This window comes from Rousettus aegyptiacus, unplaced genomic scaffold (assembly GCF_014176215.1).
Source record: "Rousettus aegyptiacus isolate mRouAeg1 unplaced genomic scaffold, mRouAeg1.p scaffold_m13_p_5, whole genome shotgun sequence".
Classification (NCBI taxonomy): domain Eukaryota; kingdom Metazoa; phylum Chordata; class Mammalia; order Chiroptera; family Pteropodidae; genus Rousettus; species Rousettus aegyptiacus.
The window spans coordinates 118,993,810-119,006,825 of record NW_023416308.1 but is presented as its reverse complement, the minus strand read 5'-3'; the positions used below and the strand labels follow the sequence as shown (position 1 = coordinate 119,006,825).

At 60.3% G+C, this 13,016-nt stretch overlaps 1 protein-coding gene across 1 annotated transcript; it reads left to right on the top strand.

Moving 5' to 3' along the window:
• Positions 1-441: 441 nt before the first annotated feature.
• On the top strand, positions 442-8,541 carry LTO1 (LTO1 maturation factor of ABCE1). The gene is made up of 5 exons (XM_016131590.2): positions 442-599; positions 1,894-1,999; positions 3,076-3,146; positions 6,776-6,893; positions 7,145-8,541. The coding sequence occupies exons 1-5, from the start codon at positions 550-552 to the stop codon at positions 7,211-7,213; spliced, it is 414 nt and encodes a 137-aa protein (XP_015987076.1). The 5' UTR covers positions 442-549; the 3' UTR covers positions 7,214-8,541.
• The last annotated feature ends 4,475 nt before the right edge of the window (positions 8,542-13,016 follow it).

The window sequence follows — 13,016 nt, the reverse complement described above, 5'->3', positions numbered from 1 at the left end:
TGGCTCTGGGTCGGGGTCAGTGAGCACGCGAGCCCGGCCTCCCTCCTCTGGGTCCTGTCGCTACCCCAGGAATTGCCCTTCCTGGGACTTTTCTGCCCCAAATCCCACGGGCAGAGCCTCCTGAGGCGTTGGTTCTTTGACAGCTTTTCCAGTTTTGTTCCCCGGTTCTTTCTTAGCCGTTTTTGGCAATTCGATTCCATCTGCTCGGTTTCCTACAACTGAAAACGGGTCACACCCCTCGCCCGCGCGCAAGCGGACGCTGGGGCCCAGGACCAACAATCCCATTGAGGGGGCGGGGGGTGTGGCCGCGGCCGCGACCCCGCCCAGCTCGGCTCAGCCCCGCCCCCGCGCACGCGTCCCGGCCCCTCGCACGCGTCCCGCCCCGCGCCTGCGCCGGCTGGACCCTCCCGCGCGCCGTCCTTACCCAGCCTGCCCCGCGTAGCGGCCTCCGGAAGTGGGCTTCACCTTCTCGGAAGCGGATGGTCGCGGGCGAGCGACGCCAGCGCGGTGTGGCGGAGCTCGGGGGCAGAGGGGGGCCGGGCTGCCGCCATGGCCGGGGGTCAGGACCTGTTCGACGCCATCGTGATGGCGGATGACAGGTGGGTGGCTGGCTTTGGCCGGGGCCGGGACCCCGGCCCTGTCGGTTCCGCCCTCGCCGGTTGGGCTACGCCGGCCGCCCGGGCCTGCTGTCCCACCGGTGCGGGGCCCGGAGCAGCGCTTTGTGGCCCTGAAAGCAGTGGACACGTGTGGGGCCGAGGCGCTATCGATCTTCCTTTACTCCTGGGCCACTGGGCCGTGCGCCACGTGCCCAGCTGCTCCTCCAGACCCGCCTCCGCCGTCCGGGGCTGCCCCAAGCATCTGGTCGGCCTCATGACCGCCTTCCTCCAGGGACGCCCCGTCCGCGGGTGGGACAGACCCTTGCCATCTGGGCACTGCCCCTTCTTCTTGTTCCTTAATGGTAGGACATACGGCAGCATTCATGGACGCGCTGATAAATGTGTCAGGCGTCATCCCTTTGCCCCCTGGGGAGTGTCCAGAGCTGTGACGAGGGGTTCCTGCGAGTTGTTTTGTGCCTGAGACAGCAATAGATGTCGCTTAAGAGAGAACATTTAACAGTTGCTGACGTTTATTTAGAGCTTATTGTGAATCCAACACGGACTTAAGTATTGGATCCCGTTGTTTATTTTAGTAGATTCTGTTATTCACCCAGTCGCACACAGTGCCTGCTACACTGCCTCCCTGGGGACTCCCGCAAACCCCTTTCCTCTTTGGTGACTGCAGGATAAGATGGTGCCAGTTCCACTGTTGAGCCCTCAAAGTCAGAACCTCTATTATCCTCCAGGCACCACAGTCATCGTACAATTTGTGGTGATCTGATGGTGTTTCTCTCCTCTAGTCTACTGAGATGTGATGGAAAGCCCTGTATGTATATATTGCAGAGTTTTTTTGAAGCAATTGACCAAGTGGTATATCTTCTAGACTCGTAGGACTTTAGCTTGCTAACCTGGCTCTAGACTAGAGTCACCTAGGATGTTTTGAGAAGTAGATTCTTGGGCCTTAGCCTGACTGAATTTCAGGGGTTGAGGCTCTTGAATATGTATCTTTGAAATTTTCCTGTGTGTTTCTGGTATTCTTCCATGTTTGGGAATCACCAGGTAGCTCACCCTTCTCATGCTAGAAAAGACAGGTTGAGCTCAAAAGATACAGGGTCGGTCTTGCTGGAGGAGGAAGGGTTAGAGCCGAGATTGGATTCTAACTTTCCAACCTAAATTCTGTGCTTTTTCTAATCTGCCGTGCCTTGTCTGGCTAGGTCTGGGTAATATGAGAGGGCAAAGTTCCAGGAACGCTACTCTCTCTCCTGTTTATTTGATCAAGCTTGCTTCTCTGTTTCAGGTTTCATGGGGAAGGATATCAGGAAGGCTATGAAGAAGGCAGTAGTTTGGGTATAATTGAAGGAAGGCAACATGGCACGTTACATGGAGCTAAAATTGGATCCGAGGTGAGTGGAAGCCCGCATTTACAAATGAATCCTTTTCACGTAGTTTATAATTTACTTTCATGATCAGTATGATTGAGCTTGAACTTAAGGCTTCTTCAAATGGTGATAGACCAGGTAGACCTTGGATAGAGAAATATTCTTAGTAGAGAAACTACGGTGCATGCTGCTGTGTAGAAGTCACGAACTGCGCGGGCTGGAGAATGAGACCAGTCCTCAGTCACCCCGTTTTACATGGGAACATCATGGTGCTGCCTCTTGTCTGAAGCCAGCGGCATCCTCACCCAGAGGCTGGGTGCTCTGTGTTATGTGAAATATTCATTTTCATTTATGTCGAAATTCCACGAAGTTCATAATTTTTCTCTTCTGCCCATCATCCTAGATTGAGCCTCACAGATAGCTGGCCCTAAATGCAAAGCGTGAGGCAGTCACGACTGTGTTAGCTGTCTGCTGCTGCAGAGGGAATCGCCACAAAACGCATGGGCTTAAGACAGCAACATTCTGTCACCAGAGTGTGAGGGTCAGGAGTCCAGGAGCAGCTGAGCTGGCTGGTGCCGGCCCAGGGTCTCCTGATGGTGGGGTTGAGGTCAGTCAGGGCTGCAGTCGTGTGAAGGCTCAACCGGGGTGGGAAGAGCCACTGTAAAACAGCTCACACAGCTGTCCTCACCTTGTGGACCCCTCCTTGGGGCTATTTCAGTATCCTAGTGACCCCTGAGCCAGTGATCCAAGACAGCAAGGCAGAATGACATTGTCTGTGATGCCTAGCCTCAGAAGCCATGTGCTGCCTCTCCCTCTCTGTTCTACTGCTTACACTGGCCGCCCTGAGACAATCGGAGGGGACTGTCCAAGGTCACGAATACTGCGGGTGGGGTCCATCCGTCTTGGAGGCCAGGCCGGCTACCCCGCTGTGACCTGACCTCCTAACTTTTGTTTTCCTGATGCTCGACACGCCCTTGTAGAACAGCAGTGTAAGAAGCACCACTGCCCTCCATTCCTCCGTTTGTTTTGAGAGAGTGACAGGTAGATCAGGTGTGGCTAGTTGCTTATCAATTTCACTCTTGACTCTTGTTAATTCACAGGTCGGGTGCTACCAAGGCTTCGCTGTTGCTTGGAGAGGTCTCCTGTGCAGCCATGCCACTGGGAAAGACAGGTCAGGTTTGAGATTTCTTTCTTTTTCGGTGTGTGGACCAGGGGTTCTGGTTCCGTAGCTTGCTGTGACCTCGGGCAGGTAGTGTCTCTGTGTCCTCTTCTGGAAAAGAGAGGAAACAATCAGCTCAAACTTGGATGCTTGTTACGAGACTTACAGGAAAAAGTATAGTAGTTCTTCTTATCTGTGGATTCAGTCAACCACAGTCTGAAAATATTAAATGGAATGTTCCAGAAATAAACAAGTCGTAAGTTTTAAATTGTGCACCATTATGAGTAGAGTGACGCAGGCTTGTGTTGTCCTGCTCCATTCTGCCCCGGACGTGAATTGTCCCTTTGTTCAGATGCTCCCTGCCCATGAGTCACTCAGTCGCCGCCTGGGTGATGAGATCAGCTGTCATGGAGTCACAGCTGTGTTCAAGTGACCCTCATTGTACTTAATACTGGCCGCAAAGCGCAGGCGTGGTGATGTGGGCCGTTCACATGTGCCACAGAGAAGCCGCAAGGTGCTTCCTGTCAGTGAGAAGGCGTTTGTGTGCGCGGGGAGCCAGTAGCCGCCGGGCCGGTCCCGTGTGGCGCCAGCCGTCTGTGTGGGCCTTGGAAGGCAGCGCCCGCAGGTCAGGGGGATGACCGTGACGAGAACGTGCCGGGCGTGGTTTTGGTGTTTGGTGAACACCGGTCGTCACTATTTCTCAAGAGTCCTCACGTCCCCTTGGCTTTTCCTGGCGGCATCAGAGCACCGGGTGGCTGTTGGACACCCTGCCAATAAAATAATGTTGACGTTGATCATGTCCATTATCTTCCCCTAAACTTCCAGTAAACAGGGCGCAGTAGTAGTCTTGGTATGACTAGGGCTCAGAAACGGTGACTCCTTCGTCACCAGTTTTTAAATGCAACCAGGGAGGTCCATTAATGAGAACACAGTGCGTTTGACGCATGCCTGGTACTCGGAAGCCCTCAGTGTGTGTTAGCTGTTACTGCAGCCTTCGGAAACTGTCCTGACTGTGTGCTGCCTGCGGAAGCCCCCTGACCCCGTCTTCATTCTGAAGCCGGAAACGAATCCTCAGGTAAAAGGTCCACGTGGCCTGGCCGTCCTGCCGCTCATGGGGACCGAAACAGCCGCAGCTGGCACTCTGCATGCGTCTGATGCCGGTGGCTTTGCCTGGCCCGGGGAGGATGCGAGGCGCGTGGAGAACAGCATTCCCCTGTCCTTGTGGCTCGTCGTCTTGTTTGGAATATTTTGAATTTCTAGAATTTGGGCCCCTATTCAGAAGTGAGAACGAAGATGCTTGTAGCTGAGTATGGGTGCTTCTGAGTTGCCTGTCCCTGGCTTGTTTCTGTCCCTGGGCCACTGCATTTGCACGAATAGTTGGGAGCTGACTGAATTTGGGTCTCTTCAGGAGGATTTTCCTCTGAGGACACATCAGGATGGCCAGTGATCAGGTTGGAATAGTGGCTGGAATCGTGACATGCAGCTTGTGGCACCACTGGGTGGCAGTCACAGTGGAGCTTGGCTCTCCACTTTGTCCACAGGGACGAGGAGAGGCGCTCTCGAAGTGATCCCCGCTCCCCACGCCAGGTCCGCTGGAGGAGCGCCGCGCCGTGCAGGGGCCCACGCCTGGGGGCCGGCCCTCGCCCAGAGCAGGGGTTCCCGGACCGCTCCAAGCCCTGCCCCCCGTCTGCCTGCCAGAGCAGGAGCAGCGGCGGCGGCGCGGCCGGCGGAGGCCCGTGGCCACCTCCATGCTGCTCTCCCGCGCCAGCGGGGCCTGAGGCCTCATCGAGCCTAATAAGCCTTTATCGTAGAGCCGTGGTTCGCCCACTTTGGACTTTATGTCAGCACCGTTTTTTAAAAAACAGTAGAAGGCTGACGGAGAGTCTTCTGCTTTTTAATGTTCCAAGTAAGGGTGTTAAAAGAAGACCCCTGCCATCTGCGTCGCCCCTTGGGAAACCGAGGTGATGCCGGGAAGACCACGGGGAGCTTACGTTGGCCCTTTATGCCTGGTGGCTGTACCTTTTCAGTGAGTGAGGAGGGGCCGCTCTGCCCCTCTGAGCGGCTGGGGCAGCCGCACGCAGGCCGGCATTTGGCCAGGGCTGAGCTTGGGGGCCGTGGTGGCGCTGTTTTCGTGACATCAGCCGTGAGTGGTTCACACCCTCCTGACATGCGCTGACTTTGCTGCATGTGTTCGGGGCAGCTGGCCAGAGAGGGAGAAGTCGCTGCTTGCAGAGTTGGCAGTGGCGCACTCTTTGCATCATGGTGGAGAACAGCTGGTTCCCACATCGGGATCTGCCCATGGTCTCCCTGGAAACCGCGTGCTCTGCTGCTGCGATTAACGTGCTCTGACCTTTCAGTTTCGCACTTTCTCAGAGAGGGAGCCGTGGTCGTCCGTGCGGACCGGTTTGCGCTTGCCGGACGCCCGCACTCGCGCGTCTGAGGCCGGCAGCTGCAGCAGGCGCTAGCGGGTCTTAGGTGCTTCAAACGGCCATGACCCGTCCTAAGGATGTGTTCTTTGAAATTCCCACTCGTGACGCGGCTGCCATGCTCCTGATGCTCAGATGATCAGATGTGCTGGTCAGGGCTGCTCGTGGCACCTCGCCCCGTGCACACGCCTGTGGCTGGCATTAACGCCCTTCCCATCACCCCGTGCGCACGCCTGTGGCTGGCATTAACGCCCTTCCCCCACGTGAGCGCCGGCCTCCAGCACCTGGTGGAAGCTTCCGCGGGCAGGGGGGGGGGCATGGCCGAGCGCCCGCTCTGTGCTGGGCTCCGTGCTCCCTGCTGGTGACTGATGCTCTAGGGCAGCCGTCCCCAACCTTTGTGGCACCAGGGACCGGGACTCCCATGAGACTCTAACGCCTGATGATCTCAGGCGGGGCTGAGGCGGTGACGCTGGCTCTGGGGAGCGGCTGTAAATACAGATGAAGCTTCGCTTGCTGGCCGGCCGCTCTCCTCCTGCTGTGCGGCCCGGTCCTGACAGGCCACGGGCCGGTGCCCGTCTGCGGCCTGGGGATTGGGGACCCCTGCTCTAGAGAACCTGTGAGGTGGCGGGTACCCCCACTTTACACGTGAGGACACCGAGGCTCAGGGAGGTTGCAGAACGGACACCTCGCACCTGCACACGGGCCGCCCCGCGGAGCTCTCTGCGCCTGGGAGGGGGAGCTGGGCGCACGGCAGACGCGGTTCTGTCCCTGCGGGGAGGGCCTTGCCGGCTCACCTGCCGCTGACCTCCCAGGGGCTGGGAGGCAGCGTCTGCTCCTGGAAGATCCCCAGGCCCAGAGCAGGCCCGCTCGTGCCCAGCGCGCCCTTTCCTGTCTGGTCCTGTCCGTCCCCGGGTCTGTGACCGACGGGGGCGCGGTCGGCATGCATGTCGCGCTCTGTTGCCCGGCTCCACGCTGGGACCGAGGAGCGTCAGTCTGCGCATCCGGACTTGGTGCAGAGGCGTGGGCGAGGGCGAGGGCACGTTGCTAGGTAAATAAATATCGTTTAGTGCCATAAAGAAATGAACCACCCAGCTTCTGGACTCGGCCACGCTTAGCACGCCCACCGCTTTGAAGTAAGGGGTCGCCGTCGTTGTTACGTGAGCCAAGCCTGTCGTGTACTGGGGACTAAAAGTCTTTTATTTCTGTGCTTTACAGCAAAAAGATGAAGGTCTTAGAATCGTTGCTTGGAATGATTGAGAATTTCCCTTACGATGACCCTACCTATGCTAAACTTCATGAAGACCTAGACAGAATTAGAGGGAAATTTAAACAGGTTTGTCCCCGTGTGTCCCTTGGGAAGGAGGGCCTTTCTCAGCCGGCGCGGGCCCCGGGGCTTGTGCGCCACACGGGTGGGCAGTGAAGCGCCTCGTTTTGGGCCACGGTGCGAGGAAGCGACAGTCGCGCCGGTGGAGAGGAGGGCGTCGGGGAGCCGTGAGGGCCGCAGCCAGGGCCGGCGGCGCGCCGAGCTGTGCGGCGCGGCACACGCGCTTCTCAACAACCATCTTTTTTCTTTTGTGTTTTCAGCTTTGTTCGTTACTCAATGTTCAGCCGGACTTTAAAATTAGTGTGGAAGGTTCTGGACTTTCATTTTGAGGATGACAGATGAACAAAGACAAAACATCAAGGAACAGATGTCTGTATCATGTTAAGTGTTTAAAACTGCGATCGGAGAACAGTGACGGGGTGTCCGCCGTCCTGGGGGGGACGGCTCCAGTTTGGCCAGAGAAAGGGCTTCCGTCCCCGAGTCTGCTGCGTCGCCTCGGCGTCCCCCGCGGGGCCCCCACCTGGGCCTGTCCTTTGTTGTGCCCAGTGTGGTCTGAGAGCCCTGTGAGGCTCCTGCTGCTGGCTGGAGTCGGCCGGCCCGGACGCTTCTAGAAGGGCGCTGGCTCTGGGTAACCTCCCCCCCCACACGCACCGAGGCTGCGCTCAGCACTCAGAGGAACAGACCTTCGGAAAGCGAGAATGGCGGGACTCAGTGCAACGAGTGAGCGTGAAGGAGTGGCGTGTGCCGTGGCCTTCGTCGGGCTCGAAGGCGCCCCCGGGCTATGCGGCGCGCCCCCCACGGCCCCTGCGGTCCCGCGGGCAGCCCGTGGGGCGGGGTGTTCCCGCTTCATAGATCGGGGACCGAGACCCCAGCCTCCGGCCGAGGAGAGGCTCGCCCTGGGCCAGGGAGCGTGGTCGTGGTGTGGCTCGGGTCGGGGTGGGGCCCTGGGCACTAAAACCCGGCGAAGGGGACGCGTCCCACAGGCCTCGGTGCCCCGGCGCCGGGTGCCACACTGCCCACGGATGCTTCTGGAGCCGCAGCCGCCACGCGGCCCTCGTCTGTGCACACTTGGGGCGCTGTGCACCCCGGGCCAGGCACGGGTTCCGGAGCGGCAGTTCCTCGGGCCGGCCCTCTCTGAGCTGGGTGGTCCTGGGCATTTCTCTGCCCCTTCATCAGTGACTGCAGTGTCCAGGGTGCCCAGGGCCGCTGGCCCCACCGCTACCGTCGGCAAATCTGGAATCAGGGAGTGGGGGGAATAAAGGGGTGCGCAGGAGTCCCCTCCAGTTTCTGCAGCCCTTCCCAGCGTCTTGGTAAAATGTCCTCATGCTCAGGGACCCGAAGCTGGAGTCCCTGGGGAGCTGGGCTGGGCGTTCCTTCCCTCAGTTGACAGCCCTCTCTGCGCTGAGAGTGGGTGCCCTCGCCTGCAGCCCCTCGGCTCCGGGGGCGGCTCGGGAGTGGGGTGTGCATGGGGCGCACTGCTTGGGTCTCTGCCTCCCCGCACGGGTCGTCGGCGCGGGCACCACCCGGGCTCCCCGGGCGGCGGGAGGCGGGGGCCGCCTCGCTTTCCTTGGGGGATTTTGGTGTTTTCTGTTATCTGTTCTGATAACGTGTTATTTTCATAATTGGAGCAAAAAATAAATAACATTTTAAAGCCAAAGGCCGTCTGGAACCATTTATAGCGCGACATCCAGCCAGTCCCTCCTGGTGCGGGGCGGGAGGTCTGGGCGCAGGGGAGGGCGCGCGTGGCCAGGGGAGGGCGCGCGTGGCCAGGGGCGGGCGCGCGTGGCTGCCACGCTGCAGGCCCCCGGCCGCACGTTTCATCGGCGAGCGCAGGAACCGTCGCTGCGGGAGCTGGTGCCGCCGCGCTCTGCAAGGCGTCCGTTCCTGCGGCCCGGCCGTGCCGCCTGGCAGCGGTTAATCCCGCCTGCCGCTGCCCCCCCACCTCCCCGCCTCTCCCACACCAGGTGGTGCAGCCACTTCCTCTCCTGTCATAGGGGGCCGGGCTGCCTCATCGTCTTCAGGGTCCCCGGGCACTGAACTTGACCTGTGCCTGGCCGCCTGCCTCCTAGACCCAGTTTCCAGGAACCATTGGTCACCCCAGACCTCGATTCCAGCAGGAGCGGAGCCCCTTGCCAGGCGCTCGACGCCGACCGCAGTGGGCGGCTCCTGGGCTTCTGACCAGGCTTACACCACTCCGCAGAGAGATGGCGTCTGTGTGGGGAGTTGTCCCATGGGGATGTGACACTTGGAATTACAAAGGCAGCTGCGCCCCAGCTCCAGACGTGGCCACCTCTGGGTAGGGCGGAGAGACAGCTAGAGAGAACCTGGCTGCGAGGACACCGTCGAGCCACGTGGTGTCCCGGCTGCGCGTGACGAGCTCCTGACGTCCGGTTCGAGGCCCTCTGGGGCGGGTTTCCACTGTGGGCAGGCCGTGGTACCCTGCTCGCCCTGGCCCCCTCCCCTCCGATCCCATGCTGTCCGCCCGGCTCTCTCGGATATTAACCTTTGTCCAGATGGGCCTTGAGTTCGGGTTGGATCTTGTCCCTTTCTGGTGAGTTTGTAGTTTTCCCAAGGCTTTGGCCTGCGCCCTCCTTCCTGCCGGAACCCCCTGGCGTATTTCATGCCACTTAATTGGTCAGCCGGGGGGGCATGACGCGTGCCACGGCCACCTATTGCCTCCCAGTCTGGAGGCTGGAGTCCCAGAGCCGGGCGCGGGCGGGCGGTTCCTCCCGAGGCCTCTCCTGGGCACGCGGATGGCCATCCCCTCCCCGGGTCCCCACATGGCCGTTGTCCCCATCTCCTCCTCTTCTGAGGACACCAGCCCTGTGGGACGAGGGCCCACCTCATCTTACCTTGGTCACCTCTTTAAAGACCCCAGCTCCAAATGAGCCACATTTTGGAGTGCCGGAGTCGGGTTCACAACAGGAAGCGTGGCCGTCACAGCCACCCGGTCTGGCCACCTGGACAGACTGGTACCTTGGGACTTGGGAGAGAAGAAAGTCACCTCATTTGAAGGTGCAGTTCATTTTCTTTCCCTAGCTCGGTAGTAGGCAGGTTAATCGCCCCTCCGCCTAACCCGAGCGCCTGGAACACCCTCAGAGGCACCTCGAGGGCCGCAGAGAAGTGCCCCGCCGCAGGCCACGGCGCTGTCCTCAGAGAGGACCACGGCTCACGCGGTACTCATCTGTGTTCACCCCGGTGTTCTCCACCCAGTGGCAAGGAAAAACGAAGAGATTCGGGGCAGCGCTGGGTCCGGACGACTTAGCGAGTGGCCGCGGGCGGCCAGCCTCGCCTTCCTCGGGTCCCCGAGTCGTCCGCTGACCCTGCGAGGCTGCCGCTCCCGCTGCTTCCAGGTGGAGGCACAGGTGCCCAGTCGAGTTGAGTGACATGCCAGTGGTCACAGCAAGTGGTGGCCCTCAGGCTTGGCCAAGCACAGCGGCGCGCGGTCGGCTCACACGGCTCTGGGCCGCAGGGAGCCTCTTTCCCTGGTGATTTGCAGCCTGTCTCCGTAACCAGCCTTACGTCTAGCGCATTGGGACAAAGACAGGTGGATCAAGGACAAGGACCCGCGCCGGCCGCTGTGAGAAAGGCCGCTGTGAGAAAGGCAGCTGCCCCAGGCCCTGTGGGCGGGGTTCACCGAGGGATGCCTGTGGCACTTGGGGAGTCTGGAGCCAGGGTGTTTCGCTCTGCCTGGGGAGTAAGGGCATGGGAAGGGGGGAAGGGACGGCTTCTTGGGGGAGGTGGCCGCCACACTCCTAGCTTTGTGAGCTTCCATCCGACCCCAGCACCATGGAGAACGCCCCTTCCACTCTCCCCGATGATTAACAGGCGCGGTCACCCTGAGTCCCACAGTCACTCAGGTCCTTAATGCATGAAGTGGGAAACCGGTCTGCAGCCCAGGAGACCGAGTCACTGAACCGGCGAGACTGACCAGAGAAGACGGGTCCTTTGTTAAAGTCGCACGGGACGTGAGAGTCCTGTTGTCGAGGGGCCGGGCCCTGCAGGGTTCCGTGGCTTGTCTGAGCCCCAAGTCCATGTGACTCAGTGGCTCCGCTGAGGCTTACCCTTTTAGAAAGAAAGTCTCTCCTTGCTCGTGGGCTCTTCCATGACTCTTTGTGGCTGATGAAACTCCTCGCATTGAGGCCCTTGCCATCCCTGTCCCTGGGGGTCTCCGTGAGGACAGTGACCGGGCCATGACTCCCTGGTGCCCCTTCCCAGGCCTGCCGGGGCCTGGGTCGTGGGGGCTGGAGGCTCTGCCCTGGGCAGTGCCTGAGCACGATGCTCCTTCCTTCCGCTCCAGAGTGTGACGCGCCGGGGGGTGCCCAGCCCGCAGCGTCCGTGGGGCTGAGGACTTAGCGCGGGGCCATTCCCGTCCTTCCGGAAGGGACATCAGGAAGGTCTGCTGTTGCCGTTGGGGGTGTGCCCCTGCGGCGATGGGCGCTGGTCGGACCTGCTCCCAGCCTTGAGAGCTCAGACACATCTGTCGTGGGTTGAATTGCATCCCCCTAAACGACAGGCTGAAGCTCCCCGGACCTGGGAATGTGACCGTGCTTGGAAACGAGCCTTTGCAGATGGGGTTCGGGTGTAAGTGAGGGCTGTGACTGTGACCTTGAAGAGGAGACACAGGCGGGGAGGGCGCCGCGGGCAGACAGACCCGCGGAGGAAAGACGGCCTCGCGGAGAGGGCGGGTGCAGCTCCGAGCCGGGGAGCACCAGGAGCGAGCGCCCCCGGCCGCCGCGAGCGGCCCTGTGCACACCTTGATTTCAGACTTCCAGCCTCCGGCGCTGTGAGAGAATAAACCTCCATTGTTCCAGGCCACCCAGTCTGTGGTCGTGTGTGACGGCAGGCCCCGATGCGAGGTCCCTTTCCCCGTGTGGACCGTGGTTCGCCCGCCGGCAGAGTGAGCGCAGTGGACACACGTGCAGTCCACACCCTTCCCGGCCTGACAGGGGACGTCCCCAAGGGATCGGCCTCTGCTCCCTGGAATTGGCTACTCTGAGGAGCAGGTGGCAGGTGGTGCCCATACCCCAGCAAGACGCTGACAGCTCAAGGCGCAGGAGCCCCATCGGCTTGCCTCCTGGGGTCTCCGCTGTCTCTACCCAGGGCCGAGGCGGTGAGCCAGCCAACGCTGCCTCAGATCCGTCCCCTGCGAGGGCTCAGCCCCCACTGTTGACATCAGCAGTATGGACGGAATCTAGGAAACACAGAAAACTCACAAACACTGTGACAGTTAAGAATCTCTGAAAACCAAATGAATGAAAGTCCACATCAAACTGACTTAAAACAATGGGAACAGTGATTGCCTCTGGAACCAAAGGGGTGTGACTTCAGGAGAGGCTTGATCCCGGGGCTCCGCCACCGTGTCCGCTCTCCTGTGGGACCGGCCTCATGGCCAGGCTGCCTCTGTGGTCCACAGCGGCGTTGGACGGGGTCCTGGGGGAAGAAAGAGGGGTGCTCTCCTTAACAGAAGGCCCAGGAAATATCCCCCGGTCTCGGTAGCTGTTTGATTTCACACCCTACCTTGCATCCCGTCACCCTAATGGCCTTGAGCCCCCCAGCTCCTGTCCTGGAGCTGGGGATGGGGTCAGTGCCACCCAAGACATAGGGGCTGAGAATGGGTGCTCTCCCAGAGCAAAGTCCGGGTGCCGTCAACACCAGGAGGAGGAAGGGTGTTGGTGCCAGCAGGAGACCACAAACTGCCCACTCTGTGAGCCAGAAGAGGGCAATAAATGTGGCCTTGAGGCCACCACCTGCAGAGACACCCGGGCGTTTTGGGGTCCCCTTCCAGAATGACGAGGAGAGAGGAGAAGGACGTTCCCCGATTGGCACTGCGCCAGGCGCTGTGCTATGTGCTTCAGACACATCAAGCCATTCAGTCCTCACGAGACCCCAAGAGCCATTCGCGGAGCAGAGGTGTGCTGAGCCCCCCGTTCTGTGCTGGGTGTCGTCACAGATACCCAGGATACGCCGATGGGCGAGGACGCCCCGCCTCCCCCGAGCTTCCCTCCTTGTAGGCGCGATTCTCCCCATTTTACAGGTGAGAAAATCGGGGTGCAGAGCGGGGAAGCCACACGCCTGAGCTGTAGAGCTGAGGTCCACACCCCTAAAATGTGTGTTTTTAACATGCGTATG